Here is a 24,388-nt window from a genome sequence, read left to right as displayed (position 1 = left end):
CATTCTTATTATCCGTTATTGTTCATGGCCTCGGTTCAAACCAGAGACTGTAAAAAATAGGTTCAAACGAACCAAATGCAAAAAGATGTGGCACCACCTGGAGGAAATGACTGATCATTCACAGTGAAGTAAACATAAGAAAGCTGCTTCACTGAATATTTAATTTGCAGATAATAATAATAATAATAATATGTTCAGATATGCTCTTTAGCCAGGCTGAAATGTAATCTTACCAAGTGAGGCTAGTGATCTCAAATCTCTAATAATGGTCTAATAGTATTAACCAGTTTGCTATTGGGGACATGAATATGTTTTTAAGCTGTGAATGTCACTTTAGTGCATTTTGTTAGGCAACAAAGAGCTGGTGGGTCGCAAGTGATTGTAGCCGTTATGCTAACATACATAGCACAAATCCCATGATTAACCCCACATTTTTCACACCTTACACATTTCTGACGGCATACCAGTAAATTTATGTCATTCAAAACCAGGTAAGTTCTGGCCTAAGACGACAGACCTGTAAGACAGAAGATCTATATTCGGGAAGCAAGCATGGCAAGACACAACTTGACCCCTATAGCTCGTGACGTATTTCCCCAACACTCTAGATGGAAAGAGGAAGCGCTTTCTCTCTCTCCCTTCGTACTCGTGCTGATGTTCAACGGGGCACAGGAGAAAGAGAAAGGAGGGAGGAAAAGGGGAGAGAAAAGAAAGGGGAATAGAGCTTATTTTGGTCCCTCCTCCTGTCGCCAATTTGGAGGAACAATAAAACGCGATTAGGGGCGATTTGTAGCAGGCTCGCTTGGTAGCCAGCTACTACAGTTTTGTTATTATTTTGTCTCGCTAACCAGCAACTTTTATTTATGCTCGTTATTCTTCCATAAAACAATCCCCACACACAAAACAACTATTGAATACAAGACATATAGCGTCTAGCGTGGAGGCGATCGCTTATATACCACGATATGGGGGTGAGTTTCTCTTGCTATGTCCGTGTGAAGGGAGACTGAAATGCGTGCAGCAGTGTGAACAAAGAACGTGCGTTCAGAAATCATGATCCGCGAGTGAGTGAATGTGAGAGAGGGAGACAAAGATTGCAAAGTAACACTAACCCCCCTTTAAGGTTTTTCTTTGCCCGCCTCCTTTCACATCCCTTTCTCTTCCTTCTCATTACTCAATTCTCCGTTTTTCTCCACATTTTGTCTCGATGTCCTTTGACTTCCTACGCTGTTCATTACGGTGGAATCCATTTTTTTTTCTTTAGTGTTAGGCCACTAGAAGCGCGCTGTTAGGGTCATACTGATTTTACGGTGTGTATATATATATATTTAAATGGATGTAATGCAACAACGTATTTTTTAATTAGAATGAGAAATGAATTTCTGTGGGTGCACGGTACATCACCTAGGTATCGTGCAAGCTCAATGGTATGTACACATGTCACATTCTTTCTCATTGGTAGGTTAGCCTGTATTACCCCTATTTAAATTCAGGTAAATTCTAGAGTTTTTTTCATGCCATCGTAACACATTTTTTTTTGTAAAAACCTCTTTGTAAACAGCTACTGACCGATTTATTGAATGATTAAACTGAAAGGAAAGCCTAGATATACTACAAATTTACAATTTCTTGTACATTAGCAGTATATCTAGGACCCCCCTCCCCCACACACGTAAACAAACTACTGAATTACGTGCAGCAAGTCTCCTTGATGTGTATCATAGTTCATAATAAAGCATTTGAATCAAAATTGCAGAAATACAAAATGGCATGTAGGCTGTGTCAGGGTAGGTGTACTCCTGCATTGGCCCTTGACCAAGACACTGGCCTCAGAACTGGAGTTGGTACCTGGCTGCTACTTTGTGGCACCTACTTCTTCTAAGTAGCTTGGATGGATCAAAAGCAGAGGACAAATTACCCCATGGGGTCAATAAAGTATAACCTATTTATCAGTATTATTAACATATCGTTTTGGCTTATCTAAATAAGTCATGTCCTATCGGGAGTCTGTATTGGACCGAATTTCAGCCTAGAGTATGCGCAGTATGATTTTTATCCCAGTAAGCTTGCTAGGATTTTAGTATGACTTGTTGAAGTTTACATTGTGTGTACTGGAATGATACTTGGGTTCTACAGTGTTGGTCTTGGAATGTGGCAGGTGCTTTAAAGACAACTCTTTGTAGTGCCCGTGAGATGTGAGTCCAGTTCTGTCAAGCTGTATTTTTTTTTTTTTTTTTTGCAAGAATCAGGTTTAATTAGATTTTTTAAAAATTCTTGGTCAAACTGGTTGCTAGCAATAATGCTAGCAACATGTGAACACCATGATTGACTGTGATGTCATATTTCTAAACTAAGCAGTGAGGAAACTATAGAAATAGCTAGTGGCAACAAGGCACCAAACGCCAAGGGAAAACCATGTTGGAAGCAAGGCGAGAACATGTATAACTGGAGAGAAGTGGACAAATGTCTTTGATCAGTCCAGTAAGACTAGGTCACTGCTGACAAGCACTATGATTGGAAAGGAATAGCAGTGTGGCTTGGTACAAAATGTTGGTGATTTTGCGTGTTCCCCACAGCTATATTTTGCATAGCACCTCTTTAGGACAGCTGCATTCCTGAGGTGCTGACACTTACAGCACTAATACTTCTCCACTGAAAAACATGTGCTACTGTACATCAGCCCTGGGTCCCCTACAATTCAACAGTAATTGGCTCATGTAGCAGGACTGCCTTACTGTATTACATTCTATTTACAGTGTGTTATAGATGAAGGTCAGTGGGAGATGGAGGTGTGTTTGTATAGGTAGCTGTGTTAACACGGGATCTGTTTTGGATGATCTTGGTGCATGTTGTGGAGTGTAACAGCATGAATGGCTTGTATGGCTGCCACTGGAACCGGTTCACATGTCTTTATTGATGATGTGGCTGAAGACAAGACTGAAGGAACTGAAGATGGTTGCAGTACAGGCCTCACTGAGCATGACCAGGGAAGATACCCAGCAGCGTCTGGTGATGTTTATGCTTTGCAGACTTCATGCAGTCATTGAATACAAAGGATTTGCGACCAAATACTAAATATGATGACTTTGGGACTATTGGGTAGCTCTCGTGGTAAAAGCGCTGCTTACAGTGCATTACTGAGCACCATGGTTTGGGGACTGAATATGGCCAGTGGTGGTTGTGGCTGGTAGCCCCCGCTGGGGCTGCGCACACAATTGGCCTCATGTCGCCCAAGGGATGTATGTGAGGAATTCAGTCTGGCGGGATAGCGGTGTTCATTGCTTTGGTGACAACTATTGACTGTCTGGACTTGCTCGCGTATGGTTGAGCCTCCGCCCCTGCTTTGCGTGTGAGCATGCTTGTACATAGTTTGTAAATGGGACATTCTGAATTCAGGTGGGATTGCAGATGCCCAGTTACTTTTGCTCCCCTAAAATGGGGGCCTATTTATAAAAAAGGGCTGTACGTGGATCTGCAGATATGGATGTAAATGGCAATTCAATTTAAAGCTGACAGTCTGTACCTTAACCGTATATTCATTGATTCATTTCAAATTTCTTGTGCTGGAGTACAGAGCCAAAACTACAAAAATTGTGTCAGTGTTCAAACACTTCCAGCCTGCCCCCCCCCCCCAGTCTGCTGGGGGGTGGGTGCTGGAGCCTATCCCAGCATGCAGTGGACGAGAAGCAGGAATACACCCTGGATAGGTTGCTGATCCATCACAGGGCCCACAGATCACAGGGCCTGCAGACCTTTTAATCACATGTTCATACCGACGGGCAATTTAGAGTCCCAGATTAGCGTTTTTTGGCTCACTTTTTCCCCCACATTGACTCATTAGTTTAAATGCTGTCTTGTTGAGAGCATCATGTCTAACATATTGTAACACCAGGATACAATTTCTTCAGGTTTGTAAAGGAACCACATTCCAGTATAATTGATGGTGTCTTTTCCTGCTGTTTCCTGTTGCATCCCATGCTTATTTCTGTCCAACTATGACGTACCTGTAGGTCTGTTCAGTTTTCACACTAACCTAACCCGTGGAGCCCACTTTAAAGTTGTATAATTGTCTGATTCTGGTATGAACACAGAATACTAGGATAACATAAATTCACTGTCATCTGCAAACCTTTCACACTTCCTCCTCCCACCCCCACTTAAAAATACACAACCCGTCCTCTTCCACTTCTTCATACATTTTGTATCCGTATTTGCAGTCAAGATGCCACACAAAACTTTGTGTGTAAAAGCATTATGGGATTACCTGTTACAGTATCCATTCTAGGCAATGGCATTGTGTCTGTGTCCAGCAGGATCACAAATTTAAACAGCTTTGAAGTGGGTTCATGAGTTAGGCCAATGTGTAAATACTGAACTGTTGATTAAGTGATTAAGGATGTAAGAGAAAATGGTACACATAGTGCACAATCACATAGCAAGAAGAAGTCATGTTGTACTAGGAGGGAAAAATTATATTGGAATGTGGCCTTTTTTACTTCTCTTGGTGTAGAATACATTTGAATGTGGTACTCTTCCACTAAATGCAGAACTGGCTACAGATCTCTGTGAGGTGTAAAGCATTTTAAATAACAACTGGGCTCAGCAGAGATCTTAATAATGTTAAATGGGTTGCCCCTATTCTCCTTGCCTTCCATTCCTTTAGAGGAAATCGAACCGGGCGAAGGAGAAGAAGCAGAGACGTCTAGAGGAGCGAGCTGCCATGGATGCTGTGTGTGCTAAGGTGGAGGCAGCCAATAAGGTAAGAGAACCGATTCTTGTTGCTGCTAGCCATACACCGCAATTCAAAACATGACCTGTTGCGTAGGTAGGGTAGTCACAATCATTTCACAACTGTCATACTTAGTTATGAAAATTCACACAGTTAATTTCCATCACTGAGATGATAGTTTTTTTTAAAGACTTATACAATTTTTCTGCTTTTTTAAGGAGTTGTAGTGTACACCTTGAACTTAGCCAAATAGTCGGCTTCACATACTGTTTTCAGATGTACTTGCATAGAAAACCTTTACTATTCAGCTGTGGTCCCTCCTCTCAGTAATATCATTCTCTGTGGTGCTTTAGCTTATGATTATAAATTTTTCCAAATATCATAAGTGTGACAGGTGTATGTTTATGCATATCACGAGGCATGTTCAGCCAAAGGCACCCAGATGAACTGTTGATAAAATAGTTCTGTTTTCTGGCAGCTTGAAGATCCTCTGGCTGCATTCCCTGTGTTTAAGAAGTATGACAGAAACGGGTAAGAATGCTTGTCCAGAGTCTGTGTAGGTATTAAAGGCATTTTATGCAGGATGTTTTAGCCTTGCTGTGGTCCTGTGTTTACTATCAAATAAGTCTTCTCCTTCGTCTTTAACCCTGCCCACTCTTGCTGACTTGTCTTCTTGCTTCGCTGTATCTGGGCCATTGCAGTGGCTAGCTAGCTAGCTAGCAACAAACCATAAATCTGATCCTCAACCACTGGCTCTGTAGCCACATCCACCTCTTCTTGCACAGAAAACAGCGCATGAGTGTCACGCCCAGAAATGTCCCGAACACATTTTAGAATAACAAGGTTAACATGCACAAATTTGGCGAAAGTGTGTAAAGACAGAGATCGCCCTGAAACCTTTTTCACGTTTGGAGGAGAAGACCCAAAAAGGGTTGATCTTTATGCACTTGCTCTCGTCTGTTTCAGGTTAAACCTTCATATAGAATGCAGGCGTGTCTCGTCTTTGGATGCCGGTACAGTGGAGTGGGCCTATGAACTGACCAGAGCCAACATGCAATCTCTGTAAGAAATGAGAGGGAGTGGGGGCAAAGAGGGGAAGGAAATGCCTGAGAGTTGTTAGAGAAAGACAGAGAAGTGTGAAAGCAAACAAGTGAATTTCTGATCAAAATAAATAAGACTTTTAACTTTATTTGCCTGTCTGTTTGAATGCTCTGGAATGGTACATTTGGATACATTTGCTCTGGAATGGTACATTTGTACATTTGGTTTTTGTCTGTTTATCCAACCTCTGTGCCCGTTCTCCTTAGTTATGAACAGAGTGAGTGGGGGTGGAAAGAAAGGGAGAAGAGGGAAGAGATGAAACATGAGAGAGCTTGGTACCTCCTTGCTCGAGACCCTGACTCTGCCCCCATCGCCTTCTCTCACTTTCGATTTGACGTTGAGTGTGGGGAAGAAGTGCTCTACTGGTGAGTGCAATAGCAGCTGAGCAAAAGTAGTCTGGCGCACGTTAGATGTTAATGTGTTCTGAACATTATATTAAACAGTCGGTAGCTATCCTTTATCCTTTGGTAGCTCAAACACTTGAGAACGCTTGAGCTATCAGAGACAAAGAATGCTGAACCAATGAGGTGACATAATGGAGGTGTAGAGCAGTAGTATGTAAATTCTGCCGTGAGCCTTGATCGTGTGGTTGAGCTGCAACTCTGTGTTTCAGTTATGAGGTTCAGTTGGAGAGCCGAGTGCGGAGGAAAGGCCTTGGAAAGTTCCTAATCCAGATACTGCAGCTGATCGCCAACAGGTATGGCCTCCAGCTGAAGGGACTCCCATCATCAGCGACCCAACTCAACTGGATAAGAACGACATAAAGTGATTGTAAAGTAATGCAATGTAAATGCCTATACCAGCAAATGGAACACAGTTCACACGGTGACATGCAGATTCTCAGAGGGACTGAGCCGTTCTCCGTTGTGTCTCCCTCCAGCACACAGATGAGGAAGGTGACGCTGACGGTCTTCAAACACAACCTCGGTGCATACCAGTTCTTCAGAGAAGCCTTACAGTGAGTCTTAGCACAGTTCACCACATCTCTTCCTTTTTTAAATTTCATTTTACATCACTGGCCCTTTCTCTTCTCTTTCTTCATTACATTCTCTGAGTCTCTTCCCATCTGGCTCTTATGGATGACCTTGTGTGCAAATCAATAAGGTGATTAAATATGGCTTCCCCACCCCATCTCTCTACCTCAGGTTCGAGATTGATGACACCTCACCCAGTATGTCCGGCTGCTGTGGGGACGACTGCACTTACGAGATTTTGAGTCGGCGGACAAAATTCGGGGAGGCCGCAGGTCATGGGCACACTGGAGGGCACTGCGGGGGGTGCTGCCATTGAGTGAGGGGGCAGGGGGTGCCTTATTTCCCAAATAGAAACAACCCCGCCTCAGACCAAACCACAACCTTTTTTTTCCTTTATAAACTCTCCCAATGTCTATAATAAATGTGTTCCCATAGAAACCTCTTACACCCCCTGTAATACATGTACAAATTTTACACTCCCCAAAGAATGACCATTGATCCTATTAAATGTGGAAATTTTATTCCCATTTTCTTTTAAATGTGCTGTAGTTGCCAGTTTTATGCATTACAACAGGAGACAGAGGATTGGCATTTGATTTAAAGAGAGGCAATGTTCTCTTACTATGGTAAGAAGAAGCCCATTGGATTTTCAGAACATTTTTCACAACAAACTTTTTTATTGCTTATAGAAAACTACAGCCAGAACTTATGTCAGGAATTAAAGCTTATTCCTGTGCCTATTTTTTACTGTTCTTTCAGAATAACTAGCCAGCAAAAAGACAGATGTGAAGTCAATTGCCTGATAAGTATGTGGAATAATGAATGTTGGGTGTGATATCTTTTGTATTTTTTGTTTGGAATTCTTTGCAACTTAAAATCTCAGCAACGCAGGATTCATCTCTCAGGTTATGAAAATGCATGATGTATGTTTTAAAAAGGTTGGTTTGGAAAGGGGGTGTTGTGGAAAGCAGAGTTTGGGGGTTCGTAAGTAAGGGAAAGGGGCGATTCAGTGAAGGTAGGAGATAGGGTATCATGAGAGAGAGGACTATACTATACTAAGTTTAGAAAAGGGCCTGTTACATTTTTTTTCATTTTATATTTTTATAATCATGCAAACTATTTCTTATTTTGTGAACCTTTGTCCCTTGTTTCCCCTTTTTTTCTTTTTCTTACTGCCTACTCAGTTTTTGGTGTGTACAGTATAGAAAAAAAATATTTCTTATCTGATTTGCCTTTGTACGTGAACAATTGACTGCAAAAACGAAACATTTACAGTGAGAAATGTTTAAGATTCTTACAGTCATGTGCTTATTAGATTTCATGTAAAAATGAAGGGAACCAGAAATATGTCTGCCTTGTAGGTGTTTTATTTGTATGTTACAAATAAAAGGAAACTTGTTTAACTTCTAACTGGCTTACTGTCTTGAATAGGATCCCCTAAAATTCCTGCATTCTTATAATCAATTGTGACATCTTTTGTCACATTAAGAGAAAATCAGCATGTATTCTGTGAGAATGGGGTGAGTGTGAATTAAAGCAGAGGGTCATCATACTTGAGGGAAATTTAAGTGTTCTTTTGGATTATATTTCAGATTTTGTGTGTAATGAAGGGTATTTTAGAAAGAGGTTCTGAGCTTTACAAAGGTATCAGAGAATTCGGGTGTTTGTGGTTTAAAGCAGGAAAATACAGTTCAAGTAACTCCAAAGCCGTTCGTACAGTTGTTTCCGGAGCCTACACGTACATGAGCAGATACATTGTATAGCTTTTAAACAAAAATTTTAAAACACATATTATAACATGTATTCATAATTATACATACTTTAAGAAAAAAAGAATAATCGGGTAATATCCATCTTCATTGCTAGCAATAAAGCCAATTATCGTTGGATAGCCTTTCCTGTTTCACTTTTTTATTTTCGCAAATAATGCAGAGAATTAAAATGCAGCACTTTGCGGTTGAAAGGTGGATCGTATACAAGTTCAGTAGATACAACCCACTTGTGTTTTGATCTACAGTCTGATTTTGATCGATGCTCATTAACACATCAATACAGTATGTAGACAGAAGCGCAGTGCAGAGCGGAGCTAGTGTCGTGTAAAAAATGTAATTAAATAAAGACTACTGGCACACCTCCAATTTCAGTAGAGTATGTTCTTGACGACCTTGCCATTACTAACAAATTATTTAAAAAATAATCCTGAAAGTTTAATCTGAAAGTAAGAATAAGAAAACGTGTGACAAGGTTGGGGTAAAAATCTGATTTCCGTTCAAAATGAAATTCCTCTTCATAATTTTTGTTTCGTTTTTGCAGACACCGGTCAGAAAATCTACCTTGTTGGCGCTCTCGCACTGGCTCTTCCTCTGATTGGCCCAGCCCAAGCAGGTCCAGCCTCCTTGTCCCTTTCAAAGAGAACACTTCCGGGGTAAGTAGCGCAAGCAAATAAAAGCGATTTTCTTGAGCTAGTCATTCATTTTGTGCCGAACTCTGCGTTAGGTAAGTGTGTGTTAACATGCGCCAATACTCTTGTTTTTCTCCCCCACCTACATTTGATTGTACATGTTATGTGATAAACCTTCATTTTCCTCTTCCTTGTATAATTCATGTTATTATTGCTAACATTCGTTTAATAGCGACGCGTGGGAAAATATAACGTACTACTTGGTAGCAGCTACATATTACTCGTGCGTGCATGAAAGTTCTCAATCTATACCCATCCAGTGATATTACCTTTTCCCGTTGTCCCCTTTCTTGCTAAAACCATCTTAATACTTTTGATAGGTTATATTTTGTCAGTATTTTTGTTTTGAGTGCTCAATATGAAGGTGATAATTAAGTTGAGCGGAATAGCCAGCGCATGGTCATGCAGCGTCCACGGGGTGTTAATGAACGTTTCTCAGTGATGATAACTTTCACAGACCTGTACTGAATTTCTGTGATTGCAAACTATTTTCTCTGACGAGAAACTGCCGTTCATCGCAATAAAACTAATTTTAAAGGACCGTATACAAGTAGTTGAACATTTGTGCTCTCCCAAGCTAGTCCACCCATACCGCCATGCGTTATATTATTTCTCTTTTCCATTCAGGCAGGTGACCATGCTGATTGGAAAGGGCAACGCAAGTAAGTACACCCAAGATTGAATCCTGCTAAACTTTTTGTTTCAACAACCGTGGGTTTTAAAGATGTGCTTTAGGCATTAGGTGCAGGGAAATCTTCCTTATGCTCCTCTAGCCTCCCAGTATGAATTTGAATTGGTATTCTGCTGTGAAAGGTACTCCTAAATCAAAAGTTCCCATCTAGTGTACCTTCAGAATGTATGCTTACAGAACTTTTCAGAGACACTAGTACTGCATCAAATAGATTTTTTTTTTTTTTTTTTTTGCATTTTACAATTCTGTTCAGTGTCTAGAGGTGATGAGATGCGATTACCGCCCCAGTCTGATTTCAGGTGACTGAGTGGTACCCCTCTGATCTACACGTGTACTTTGTAAAATTACATTTTTTGGCTTTTTATTATTTTTTTTATTTAAATAAAGGTACCTGCAGCCTGAATACACTAACATTAATGGTCCCTGTTATTTTTCAGACTTACTCCTGCACACCCTAAATGAATTGCAGGGGTGTGTTGAAGACCATGTGGCTCAGAGGTAAGATTAACAACCACCCACTACTTCTGTCATCCATAGCCTGTCATTATTCGTACAGTCCCAATGATTAAAATATCTAGCTCACTTTGAACCAATGTGAAAAGAGATGAACAACTGAGCGACTGTACACAACTCCAGATCGTGCTCTGGGTAATTACCCGATGTCAAGCTGTGCTGACTCATGCCGTTCTTCACAGGTGTCCGAGCGATCGGGAGGCAGTCACGTTCATGGTAAGCCAAGATCTTAAACTGCCAGAAAGTACCACGGCTCTACAACACTGGCTCTGAAAAATGGCAGACCCTATGCCTTTTCAGGACCAGAGGTGTGGACCCTTGTGCAGATATGGCTGGAAGAGCCTTGGGTATACCAGACTGCTCCCTGTGGCATTAGTCCTCTGCACATGATGATCTATCTATTGGAATCTTGTTCGTCTGAACACTTGATGAGTTTATTTTATTCTGACGGTTGCAGAGTGCCGTAGCTAGTAGAATTGTGGCATGGTGACGTTCACTGTCTGACTGTAATCCTATTCACAGGAACCGTTGTCTGGACTGAAAATGGTGGTGTAGCAATGGTGAGAATCTACATTTCTAGAGGGGGGGGGGGGGGAAGATCCAGATCAAGTTCTAATGGACAAACTTTTACTTGGTGAATGTTTTACTGTAGTCAATAGGAGTGAATCATTTTGAATAAGTTGTGCAAAGCCAGCACATGCCGGCCTGCAGGGAATGGAGTTGTGCCGATGAGATATGCAGTAAAGATTGTTGGCTTAGCTTGAAATGAGGCCCTGCTTTTTATGGCATGAAGATGCCCATTACCACCCCAGTCTGATTCCCTATGACTGACTGGTCATATCACTAACCTGGGTGGCAGTGATATGCTGAATTTGACTTTACTACTGAATTAACAAGTGTCTTTTTAATCTGCAGGAGTACATGTGCAGTGTGGAATGATCCTCAGAATGCTGTGGAAGCTGGGTTGAACCATTGAGCAAAATGGTTGAATCGCAGCTAACATTGGATTGACTGGAAACCTTGCTTTCAAATTCCGGGTAAGAACTCCAGCAAAGGCTTGTCGTTTAACGGCAGTCTGCTCTGAGGATAAATGATGAATTTTCAAAAGACAAGCATATGCCTGAATTTGGTGATGTTAATTGAAAATCTGAACCTCTAATCTGACCCTGTAATAGTGCAGACTTGTGTGCTGTTTTACTTATGGCTTTCCATTTCCCTAGATATCCTTGGGTGTACTGAAGGGTACTGGCCAGTCGACATTCATTGTCTGACATCCAGTGTTGGCCTTGTAGGAGGGGAAATGACTTGATGGTAAGAGCTATCAAGCTGCTATTGTAAATGCATTTTGTGGAATTAAGTAATGTGGTCAGTCATTGTAAATGTATTTTTTAGCATGTAATCTATCAAGAAATATGCAGTGCTTTAATTAAAATATTTTTAAACAGACTAATGTGTAAATACAACTGCTGTATTGGCCTACATGAAATGTTTAGTCATGCCTCTGAACGTCAAGTAAAAGCTTAATACTGCTTGGTGAAAAGATTTGTGCAGTTTGGATTATTGGTATCTGGGGGAAATTTTGGGAATTCTGTTCTGGTGTGAAGGTGATGAGATGTGATTACCGCCCCAGTCTGATGTTATGTGACTGAGTGGTACCCCTCTGATCTACACGTGTGCACTGACTGCTAGCTCAGGCATTTTGGGAAGTTTCTTCAATGTCTTTTCTCCCCCCCCCCCCCCTTCTCTCCAGGGCCCCAGGGACACTCCTCTGTATGGATGATTGGGAACGAAGATGGTATAATGAAACAAACAGTGACAACCAGAATACGATGGAGTAGCTTTTAGTATTTGCTGTAATTCATTATTTGTAATGTGCGCATTAAATTGGTACAGTCCATTACCAGTATGTGGCAGTTGCCACAGAGGTGCATTACTCTGATTGTTGCTAGTTATACTCCTGAGTTGTAGCGCTCATTCAAGTGTTTGGTAATCTCCTTGCTGTGAGTTCTTCTCGAGTAATGATGATCGCACATGTATCAACCTAAATAAAAACCTTTTTGTCCAAAGCTTCAGTGCTTAAATTTACTGAAGGTGGTGAGTGGTTACTTCCAAATAGATTAGAATTACTGCAGCAAAGCAAGTAATGTAGATTTTAATAGGATTCTCATTAATCTCACATGATTTTGGAATCTATTTGTAGTCCTTGTTGTTGGACCACTGAGTCAGTAACACGCAGTGCTTGGTTTCTCTTGCCAGGCCATATGTGCATGCATCTCAAATCAGATTGCCTTTAAGCAAATCTTAATATTAAATGAATACACTTCCAGTGTGGAAGTGTATTTGTATAGGTACTCAGAAGCAGTATTGAGGGTGGGTGGGAAGGGATGGAGTAAAATTGCCTTCCATAGGCTGTATTGTCTGTCTAAAAAGTTTGGAAATTTGTGTTTGGTCTCATCTGTTGTCACTTATCAGCATGTGTTATATCATTGGAAAGCCTGTTCATTTCCCCTTACAATGATGTCCCATTTGTAAGGATCATGCATTTGCGGGATGAGCAGCATAGCTGATTATGTAGGTGGGTATGTGGTAAATTTCCATGCCAATGTCAACCAGTGTATTCTTCTGTTGGTAGAGTTTCCTGACTGTTTTGAGTTGTTTGTGGGGTTAGATGATTGAACTCTCAGTAACAAGGAACAAACCGGACATTGGTAATTTTGGGCTTTATTCATTGAACAAGCAGTCAGTAGCGGGTGGAAGAACCATACGCAGCCACTACAGCCTGGCACCACCTCAGGCTGGTCACCAACCTGGTCACGCTTGGGATGGCATTCCATTTCTCAACCAGGATTCGTCGCAGGTCGGCCAACGTGGTTGCGTTGGTCACTCTAGCACGTACAGCACGCCCGAGCTGATCCCACAAGTGTTCAGTTGGGTTGAGGATGCCTAATGGAATGCCTAATAACACTAACGACAGATATGATCGACCAAACACAAATTTCCAAACTTGTTTTGAGGAGTTTAGTTTATTACTGTAACGGGCTCAGTAGTTGTAGGGATAGACCAAGGGTACTTGATGGCCTATCCTTTTCTGGGTTTTATGACGAGTTCTGCTCTTGGCCTGGCCATTCATTTGATACAACTTGGCTAAGGTCACAAGCAGCATCTGCAGACTGCACATGGGTCTCAGGAGTGATCCTGAGGTGGTGAATGCAGCTTTTTGAAAATTAAGATTGGTTTGAAACGGAAACCAGCTTGCAGCTCTGGGAAAGACTGCGACTGCAATCGTTTGGCAGACATTATCCAAAGTGAATTACGAATGCAAACAAAAATGCAGTGGTCAGGGCCTGATGTGTAGTAATTTCCTAGAGGGGGAAAATATAGTTTGAAGAGATGTAAGTGCAAGAAGTGCAGACAATGTTACTCAAACTAGAACAAAATGCCCAAGTGAGTGTTAAAATACAATAAATGAAGAGCAAAGAAACAGGCTCTTAAATTTATTTTTTTTACACCTGATTATGTATATATGTATATTTTTTATTTCAAATATAGTGTAATGCTAGGTTCATCTGCTGCTCAACACCCATCAGTTTTGTTTTATTTGTGTTTCATCACTGCATAGGAGGGCAATTGCGCAGACCACTTTCTTATACTGAACACTAGAGGGCAATAAACATCTGTTTCAAGGGAGCAGAGGAACATTTGGTATTCCCACAATCCTCTCATTTGGAAAATGAGTGCATTCTGCAGTTCAAGGGCTGGCAAACAGACAAGTTCTTATTTCTGAGAATAGGAAATATGGTGCACTATTTATGTGTTTGTTCATACTGATATATCACCTTCCAATAGACTTGCACAGGTAAATTAAAGAGGGGATGTCCATGAATTCTACAATGCCATGGGATGTGCAATCCATTTTCAACAAATGTTCTGCAAACTTGTTTTGGGCAGGCAATAATGTAGCCATTTCAAACTGTGGTGGCATTAAAATAGTTATTTGTTTTATCATTACAACAAATTGCCCCAACTTTTGTTGCATTTATGGTAGCCACTCTGTGTAACCACTGACTGAAATAATGCTAATAATTTTTAGGCCTACAAAATTGCATATTGTTCTGACTAGTTTTTCAGGCTGAAAGGTTTTGAACAGCTGTGTACATCAATGATGGTTTGCTGCTATACTGGACCACAGTAAATCATGTTTACCAAAAGTACCTGAGTAGTCTATAGCAACTGTAGCTTGCGACCTTATCAACAATGCCAATTCAAACAAGCTCTTGTAAATTAGTTCTTGGACAAAGTTGCCATTAAATCACAAAATGGATTGACACCACTCACCTAGTGGCTCGCTGTTTTGTGGGAAATATATTTGGGTGACCTGAATATATTTGGGTGACAGCGTAATTAACATGCCTACGTCCGGAGCAAGCTCATTATTCCAAGTCATTGCACTTCTGTTCTAACAACTTGTTCTTAGAAAAGTGATTAATATCCAGACCAAGTTCACTGAAAAGACTTCTGTAAGGTATTATCTGTTATGTCTCCCAGGAGACATAACAGATAATGTCCTGCCTGTAAATAGTTGCTTTAGCAATAGTTTCTCTTGGTTTTATTTGTTAATATTGACATTTATGTATTGTAGAAGCTGATAAACCAAAAGAGTAACAATTAGACTGCACTCAGTTTGTATGGTATATATCTGGAAAGAGTTAACCTGTACTTTACAGAAAATTTTTTTTTCTGGATTTGTAGTAGCTGTCAGTGGTGTGATTTGTTTTTTGAGATGAGACTTGCGTAAGCCTTTAATTTATGCTGTAAGATCAATGCACAGTTTTGGAGGGAGGAGAAACGCAATTCCAGGTAAAAACGTTTTTCTCCCCAATTCCAATAAATTATTTTATTAGTCAGTCTGTTTTGACATAATTTGATTTAGTGTTGTACCCTACAGCTTGGCCTTCTGTTGCATAATAGAAAAGAAACGATCTCCCGTTTATATTTTTGCACGTGGTGTCAAATTACAAAGTCAAAAACAAAGATATGCTTGCAATTTATAGCCTTATTGGTGTTGACTGTGAATTGAATTATGGCCCTGCCAAGTCCTTAAATCAAATGCCCATTTACAATGGAACAATTAAATTAGCATTTAAAATATTATTGCTGTGTATATTTTTTCTCTCCATGAGGGGCTTCTCTTGACAGGTCTACAACCCTTCAGACACAGCTACTGCAGGGTTCTGTGAAAAAGCAGTTTTACTTGTTCTGAAATAGAGCCAAGTTATGCTTCCACCAGATGTCCCTATCTCCCCAATAAACTATTATTCAAGCCGCTAAAGAATAAACCAGTCCACAGAAACATTTGATTTTCAAAACTTTTGAAGGCCTGTCCAATTGGACAGTGTTCCTTTGGTGGTGTCTTTTGAATTATGGGTTTATGTAAAATTGAAAATGTTGTGAGACATGTTCACAATGATTCTTACTGAAAAAGCTGCCCTTTAAGACAGCATTTGATCCAAATCCCTCATTTCAGGAACTGAAACCACTGTCGGTGGTTTTCCTCCGTTTTCAAGTCTATGTTTCTCTTGAATGTTTACACTCAACAAAACTCACTACAGTTCATCCATTTATCCACAGAACGCATCCCAGTGAAAATGTGCTTAACGGGATTTGAGCTGAAGTTGTTTCACTTGGATACCAGGACCAAGGTCCAGACCCACACTCAGCTGACAACAGCCACCTGCCGTAGTGTCACTGGACTGTTTCTGGGCAAAGGAAGCTCATTTGGTTTTTAGCGACAGTGAGAATGTGAGTACTGAATGATGTGAGATCAAAATTTCACTTGATCTCACAGGCTGAATAACCACAAACAACAGGTGCGTTTTTAATTACATTTACCCACTACTTCCCACAAAAGGAACATGTACAGTAGGAGAGTAGTAAAATTAGAGTTTTATTTCAGAACAGAACTGTTTACAGAAGTTGTCATGTCATGTCATGTACTGGTATCTTGAATGCAATTCCTGTTATCACCTTACGCTGAAGTTCATTTCATTAAAGTAGAAAGCTTGGCTGACTCAAAGCTCCATGTAGGAAAAAGTTGCTTTCTTTCATGGCAAACTAACACTGATTACTCAACTGTTATGTATATTTTCCAGGCATTCATGGAGGCAGGTTGACCTGGTGAAAAACATTCAAAATTTGATAGCAGAGTAAAAAGCAAAATTGTCACAGTCATTTCAAAATAATACATTAGCATTGTGGATTTTCTCTGTGGACGATAGAATTTCAAATACTGCTTAACCAGCAGCTATACTGCCCTGTACTCTTTACGTCAAACCGCTAAGCATAGGTTGGCTTGGTAAACGGCTGGATGGGAGACTTGTACTAAAAAACTTTGTACGGGAAGAGGTACTGCTCAACCAGAAAGAGGCAGTCTTCCCTCTGGGCCAAAAGTAAAAATCTAACATCCTAGCACAATAATTGGACAGTGTACTCTATAAGGAGCCTTTCTTTGGCTGAGATTTGGCTCACTCAACCGGAGGCCGTGGCTCACTGTGGTCATTCAAAGGCCCATGGCACGTTTCAAAATGGCGGGGGTTTTAACCCAGGTGTGCCACTCAAATCCCACAGAACTGGTCCACCACATATGGATGCCTCATCATCCCCTACATCTTGTTGACTATAAAATATTTTGCATTCCCTACCCTGCATTCCCTTTGTTCCCCTGGTCAACACCCCAAAAGAGAGTTCAGTTTGACTTACCCAGCTATAGAAAGATAAAACAGTTAACAGCAAATCTCTCTATTTATGGACAACACATTGCAGGGACATTTTTACAATAAAAAACAGATGAAGTGTAATACTTGCAAAGATGACAATATATATGGAAACAATATCCTTACCTTTCTTCTGTACAGCAGATTTTGAGATTAGTAACATAAGAAGATGTCTTATTTACTGCAGGAAAGAGGAGTCCATCTGTTCTAGGATAGCATCTATCTTGAGAAGGAAAAATAAATCAGCATTAAATTAAAATGGCGTTTATGTCATATTTTATTAGTTTCACAGTCCTTTGGTACGTTTTAAGACAAGATAAGTTAATGCCACCCACCTAAATTTGTGCAATTTTATGCGCAAATGACTGCCAATTAAACCAGGCTTATCTCTGATCTTTATCCAGCTCACCCAGGCAACTGCTTTACTAATTGCACTATGGTCACTGGAAAATGTAGCTGTGTGAAATAATGAGGACTTTGATAAAACAGTTTGCAGTGCACAGCTTTCAGTGAACACAAAATGTAATGTTATAATTATACAAACAGTATATTCATTTCCTAGGATGGACAGCTCTCATAAAAGCCTAAATATGCTCAGTAACGTAATGATACAATTTCAAAGCCTTCCTTTGGGAGATTGTAGTTGTTTTTGTTGTTGTTGTTGATGATGATGATTCATTAATGTAAAGACTAAAATGAGATAAAGTGCTTTGTAAATACAATCGGGTATTATTAAGTAGTTATGAGTGAAATTATAGGAAATACAGTACTTCACTGGTAGTTAGCAGACACTCTTGTGTTGAGATAAATACAATGCAGGGGTAGAAGAGCAGTTATTGCCCAAGTGCAATAAGTGCAAACTTGATTAACAGCGTGTCAACTACCCTGTTGAACATCAACCTAGAATGTACAAACATTGAATAAAATTGAATATTAATCTTTATTATATGAACAGTAGCAAAGAACTGCAAACTCAGAAAACAAAAAGGTCATTACATCTAATCAGGTGTTAGGACTAGATAAAAGTGCTAGAGAGGGGTGGAGGAGTTAAGGTACAGTCTGAAGTGGTTTTCAGTTTGTGCAGGAAGACCCAGAATGAAGGGGTGCAGGCTTAAGAGGCAGGTCTTTGATCAGCTTTGGAAGATGGCCAACATTTCTGCTGTTCTGAGTGCTGTGGGAAGCTCATTCCATCACACTAAGGGGCCAGAGCAGACAGCAAATGTAACCGAGAAGTATGGACATGGAGAGGGGGAGGATCCAGGCTCATGGTTGCAGAACAGAGTGGTCTGGCCGGTGTTTATGGTCTGATGGTCTTCTTAAGGTATGAAGGGTCAGTCCCCCTGGTAGTCGAGCACCAAGGTTTTAAATTTGATGCGAGCATGAGGGGTAGCCGATGGAGGGCAGTGAGGAGGGGAGGATGGTGTGAGAGTGATTTTGGTTTACAACTCTGAAGTTGTAAACCAGGCGAGCAGGAGCAGGAGCATTCAGGATGGGCTGCAGGGTCCTGATGACCCTGATAGCAGAGCCAGGGAGGCTAGTGCAGAGAGCATTGCAGTAGTCAAGGTGGGAGAGGACCAGAGCCTGAACCAAAAGCATGGTTGAATCGGTAGTGAAGAATGGTTGCATTCTCCTGATTTTGTAGAGGAAGTATGTGCATGTCCGGCTAACTGCCTCAGTGTTTGCAATGTTGTAAAGCTGGAAGGCTATGGCAGGTCATTTCAGATGATTTCATGGATGTATTTTGAATAATATAATAATTTTGAATAAACCTGATAATCAGAAGGAAAAGTATTTTCTTATTTTCTAGATGAACTGCACTGCAGGAGTATGAGTAAGGAAACTAATAGAAAACTTACGTCATCAGTGCGATTCATTAGAATATGAACCTCTTCAATGTTCCCCCAAAAGTTAGTTAAAAAAAAAATTGAGTTGAAAAAATGACAGTGATTTAAATGATAATGTTTAAGCTGTGAAATCAGTTTCTTTGATATGTACTGAATCATCACATTTAAACAACCCCTTTGTTGCTGAAGATTATTTCAAACACGTCAGAAATATGAAGGGCCTGCTATCATGTTTGCTTGTCACTGGTAAAGTGTGTTTGGTAGAGCCTCCATATATCTAAATATAGGAGGCATGAAATATCATTGGATGGGAGCTGGGAACTCATTCATCATGTTATCGGTATCAGGTGCTCCGCAAGAATGTAAGAGTTGAGAGATCTAAAATAACGTTCCACAGACGCCTCTTGTTTTCGTCGAGAGTTCCCTTACTGTAGACACATTGATTTGAGAATCTTGAAGACTCAGTGAAGGAATGATAAATTACTTGAAACCGCAAAAACGACGTGCTCTGAAATAATAGCTGTCAGTCATTCTGGTTGTTGAAACTGAGAATAGCACAGCCAATCAATGCCACATGTGCCTCAAGCTCCACAGATGACCTCTGCTCCTTTTAATACATTACTTTACTTAATAAAGTCTTTCCAATCAAATGGGCTTTCCAAAGTAATTTGGGTGCTGCCTCCAAACTGCTGTTAGATGGGTAGTACACTTACCCTAATATCTGTAGCAGGCAGGTAGCATTTATTTCTTTCTTTCTTTATTTGAAAAGGGACAATGTACAATAATCAACATTTTAAACAAATGTAAATGTACCTGAGTTAGGCAAAAGGCTAGTTTTCATCGGCAGTCCCTTTGCCTGATGTTGTTAGGCATCCATGTATGTGGGCACTGGACAGGAAATATGTCCATCTTAGGGAAATCAACCTGGTGCTGGATTCTCAGGAGAAAATGAATGTGAAAGGGGGAAATGATGTTTGTTTGTGCTCACAGTTTGCACTGCATTCAACGGCCACTTCTCGAAGCTTGCATATCGCACACCAAGGGATTTTCACTATATTAGGCTTGATACTGATGGAGATGTCCTGTTGTTTTTTTTTTCTTTTTTTTTGCCCTTTGCCTTCACTTTTGTGCTCTTAATTTTCAGGTTCATCATTGTACATTAGAAGAGAAGTGGTTCTATTTCTAAAAAATTACATTATAATTATATAATAAATGTATACAGCTGCAGACTGCACATGTATCCACGTGAATTTTTTTTTACTGTGGTGTGATATAGGAGTGAAATAGTACTGGTGCATACATTGCCAGAATGGTTAAAAAAACAGTGTATACACTGGTTTTCCAGGGCTGGAGCTGAATACCTATGAATGGCCGCTGTGTGCCCTTGTGTCCTATTCATTTTCGACATTAGAGCTGTTTTTAACCCCATAGATCACTCAAGCCTTTCACCTCGCCTATGAGAACATGCAGCTCTCGGTGGGGATGTCTTAAATGATTCTTCTCCTACATATCAAATTGAAAGCACTGTGCTACCTTTGAAGAGACCAGATCTCGGGTAACCTTTGTAACATGTGGAATCCCTTATACTGATATAAGGCTATATACTAATCTTTTTTATTATTAGAATTTTTTTTTTACTCCCCTTCAGCTGTTAATCAATATGAAATTCTGTTCCACTAATACAGATGACTGTTATATATGAATTATATATTACTTACACAAGACCTAGGTTAATTCCTGGAAGAGATAAGACTAAAAAGTATATTATATCCAGTGGAACTGCAGTAAAACAGAAGCACTGTTAGCAGGCACTTCACACATTGCTAATTAAACTGTGGAAATATGCCTCTTTAGACACGGGCTTCTAATCCATTGGTCCTCAATAGTCTCTAATACTTTGACTCTAGCATCAGACCTACAAAACATCATATCACGTTTTCCATCCCTTATTCTTCTCTAGGGTTCTCTAGGGTTTACTGCAGTGCACATCTGAGTGGTCTCTAGACCAAATATCTACACATGATACAGCATGTACAAAACAGTGCTGCCAAGATCCTGAAAAAAAACCATTCTGCTCACATGATTCCCATCTTTGAATCCTTGCACAGGCTGTGCAAGATAGATTTTTTATATTTTTTTCTTGGCCTGTGAGGTTTTAAATGCACCAAATCCTGGATACCCAGACCTAGTCTCTGAACCCACCCTCACTCAGGTCAGGCGTGCACAAAATTATCTGATTTGTTTTGGGATTTCATGACTACTTCTGCTCTTATTTATTTAATTAGGCTAATCGCTCCTCTACTTTGCCGATAGTAATGAGCTACAGCAGCAGACAAACCTTTTACTCCTTTGCATAAAGGATTAACCTGTTTTGATGTATACAGCCTTGTAGAAAATTTAGCCAGAATGGTTGCTTTTAACTAAAACCAGGCCCTGGTACGTGAAGGGCCTTCCAGAAGGGATCTGTGCAACCCTGAATTAAGTCAAGCAGCTTCAGACTCCAGATTCCTGTCTGTTGCTCAAACTTGTCTCCATATCATGGATGGTCATCCTTTCTGGTCCCTTGTCTCCGGTATTCCCTGCTGGACCACCTGTAGATTTCCCAATGAAATGACAGCTTTAAGATCTTAAAACTCATATATTCTGGAAAACTTTCTGATATGTATGTAGCTCTATATATGTTCACCTATGTTTTTATTTGATTTTGACTTTCATTTGCTTTGACACTTTTTCTTATTGATTACAAAGCCCTTTGACAGTGAAAAGCTCCTACAAATACATTTTTCTTCCTATTTTCATCCTTATTTAGAAGACCGTATTGATGAAATAAAAAAGTATGAAATGTAAAAGTAGTGACAATCATTCAATACTAATATAGGTCAAAAGAACCACAGTTTATTAACACTTCTTTTTTGCCATTTTTCTCCCATTTTCTCCCCAATTTAGTCGTTATACCAATTCCCTGTGTCACGGTCCTGGTCGATGCACTATCCTCTGTTGGTCTGGGGAGGGTGTAGACTACCACATGCCTCCTCCGATACATGTAGAGTCGCCAGCCGCTTCTTTTCACCTGACAGCGAAGAGTGTACGCTCTGACTGGGAGAGCGTAACACGTGCAGAAGTTCACACTATCCTCCCCAGATCCCCTCCCTGCTGAACAGGCACCCCGACCAACCAGTAGGAATGGCTAATGCAACAATCAGGACTCATACCCTCACTGGCTTCCCACCCACAAACACTGCCAATTGTGACCAAGCCAGAAGTACCGCTGCCGGGGATTGAACCCCGGGTCTCTAAGGTGGTAGGCGAGTGTTTATACCTCTACACTACCCAAACTGCCCAACACTCTTCAGCTAAAGAAATGTGTTCCACAGGTGCTCACTGGTCATTCCGTTTGACGGGCTCCAGTCCTGTGTGATTTAGCTTGTCATGGGGTAGACGGTGACCTCAAACTGGTCTGACTTATGTGTGACTTCCCACGACTGCCTCATCTCTTGCTTTATTCCTCACAAAGGTATGGTTACATAAACAGAAAATACTTCCTGAAACAAATGATTCATTTTTATTAATCTGTTATGCTTTTTACATTTTTTGATGGTGGATTAGATTTATTAAAGGCTTTCTAACTGCGAGTACATGGCTAGAGAAATGACAGAGGTGGTGCACAGAAGTCTGCCAGGGAATATTTATGATTGTTATGACACTGACCTCCGTGGCCACCAGCTATGTGAGCAGCAGGAATTCCGGCTGATTTGAGGTTGGCCTTCACAAGTGCTCATTTTTTTAAGCACTCTCATTCAGTCTGGGTGCTGTTGTGCTGTGTTGCCACAACAAAATCCAAGATGTGCTTAAACAAATGCATCATATCAATAAATGATTAATCAAGCCAAGCAATTACTGAAGGGGAAGAGAGAGAAGGGTGCCATTAATGTTTTAAAAATAGGTCTGAACCAAGGTGCGAAGAGTAGTCAGACTCGTTCATGATCAAAATGCTGCGGTCGTGTCAGAAGGGAGCTGTGGGAGATTTGTTTATAAAGTTTATATCTGAAGACGATATTTGTCTGTTTTCTTTTATGCAATTATTTTATACGCATGGGTTTCTTATCTTATACATTTAACATATTTTCAGCACTTCTGTTACACTCTTGTGTGTGCATATACACTCTGTGGCCACTTTATTAGGTGTACCTGCTTGTTAACGCAAATAGCCTGCTTCTCCAAACGACGAATCTTATGGCTGCAACCCAATATATAAAGCATGCAGACATGGTGAAGAGGTTCAGTTGTTCTTTGACCAAACATGAGAATGGACAAGACGTTTGATCTTAGTAACTTCGACCTTTGTATGATTGTTGATGCCAAAGCATCTCAGAAACAACTACTTTTCATGCACTGCAGTCTCTAGTGCAATGGTAACCAACTCTGTTCCTGGAGATCTATCACCCTGTAGGTTTTAATTTCAACCCTAATTTGGCAGGCCTGATTCTACTAATCAGCAGCTCAATGTGATCTCTAGCTGTTGAATGAGGAGCGTTTGTTAGGGTTGGAGTGAAAACATACAGAATGGTAGATCTCCAGGAACAGGGTTGGTTACCACTGCTCCAGAGGTTACAGAGAGTGGTAAAACATCCAGTGAATGACAGTTCTATGGGTGAAAAAACCTTGTTCATGAGAGAGGTCAGAGTTGAATAGGCAGACTTGTTCAAGCGAACAGAAAGGCCACAAATGCTCAGACAAAAACTGTTTACAAGAGTTGTGTGCAGAAGGGCATCTCTGAATGCAAAACACGTTGAACTTTGCAGAAGACCACACCAGGTTACACTCCTATTACCTAAGAACAGAAATATGAGGCTACAGTGGTTACTTGATCACCAAACCTGGGTGATTAAATATTGGTTAAATGTTGCCTGACAATTTCTCAATTTCTGCTGCGACGTACAGATGATAGGGTCAGAATTTGATGTAAACAGTGTAGATCCATGGATCCATCCTGCCTTGTGCCAACAGTGCAACAGTGTGGGAAATGTTTCCTGGTACACATTAGACCCTTAATGCCAATTGAGCATCTTTTGAATGCCACAGCATGACCATGTACATCTTTTTATGGCCACCCTTTTCAAATGGATACTTCCAGTTGGGTAACGTACCATGTCACGAAGCATGCATCATCTCAAGCTAGTTCCACAAACATAATAGTGACTTCACTTCACCTATGACCTGCGCAATCCCCAGATCTCAATCTAATGGAGCACCTTTGGGATAAGGTGGAATAGGAGGTTCACAGCATTAATGTGTGGCCAAAAAA

At 40.6% G+C, this 24,388-nt stretch overlaps 1 protein-coding gene, 1 long non-coding RNA gene and 3 other non-coding genes across 6 annotated transcripts; all 5 read left to right on the top strand.

Moving 5' to 3' along the window:
* The first annotated feature begins 596 nt into the window (after positions 1–596).
* On the top strand, positions 597–8,214 carry LOC135263477 (N-alpha-acetyltransferase 40-like). The gene is made up of 8 exons (XM_064351518.1): positions 597–971; positions 4,664–4,759; positions 5,208–5,260; positions 5,696–5,791; positions 6,037–6,195; positions 6,444–6,527; positions 6,711–6,788; positions 6,976–8,214. The coding sequence occupies exons 1-8, from the start codon at positions 966–968 to the stop codon at positions 7,118–7,120; spliced, it is 717 nt and encodes a 238-aa protein (XP_064207588.1). The 5' UTR covers positions 597–965; the 3' UTR covers positions 7,121–8,214.
* Positions 8,215–9,230: 1,016 nt separating this feature from the next.
* On the top strand, positions 9,231–12,554 carry LOC135263476 (uncharacterized). 2 transcript variants are annotated; one of them, XR_010332475.1, is made up of 8 exons: positions 9,231–9,300; positions 9,893–9,927; positions 10,394–10,454; positions 10,652–10,685; positions 10,992–11,029; positions 11,385–11,506; positions 11,690–11,780; positions 12,220–12,554. It is a non-coding gene; the product is annotated as an uncharacterized LOC135263476 (long non-coding RNA). The 2 variants fall into 2 exon arrangements; XR_010332476.1 differs by having other exon boundaries at positions 9,271–9,300; positions 9,897–9,927.
* On the top strand, positions 10,212–10,284 carry LOC135264337 (small nucleolar RNA SNORD31). The gene has a single exon (XR_010332659.1). It is a non-coding gene; the product is annotated as a small nucleolar RNA SNORD31 (small nucleolar RNA).
* On the top strand, positions 10,513–10,577 carry LOC135264383 (small nucleolar RNA SNORD29). The gene has a single exon (XR_010332702.1). It is a non-coding gene; the product is annotated as a small nucleolar RNA SNORD29 (small nucleolar RNA).
* Positions 12,067–12,139, top strand: LOC135264338 (small nucleolar RNA SNORD31). The gene has a single exon (XR_010332660.1). It is a non-coding gene; the product is annotated as a small nucleolar RNA SNORD31 (small nucleolar RNA).
* Positions 12,555–24,388: the final 11,834 nt, after the last annotated feature.

The sequence above is a fragment of the Anguilla rostrata genome, chromosome 9 (genome assembly GCF_018555375.3).
Source record: "Anguilla rostrata isolate EN2019 chromosome 9, ASM1855537v3, whole genome shotgun sequence".
Classification (NCBI taxonomy): domain Eukaryota; kingdom Metazoa; phylum Chordata; class Actinopteri; order Anguilliformes; family Anguillidae; genus Anguilla; species Anguilla rostrata.
Note: the sequence above shows the minus strand (reverse complement) of the source record. Positions and strands in the feature narration are given on the sequence as shown.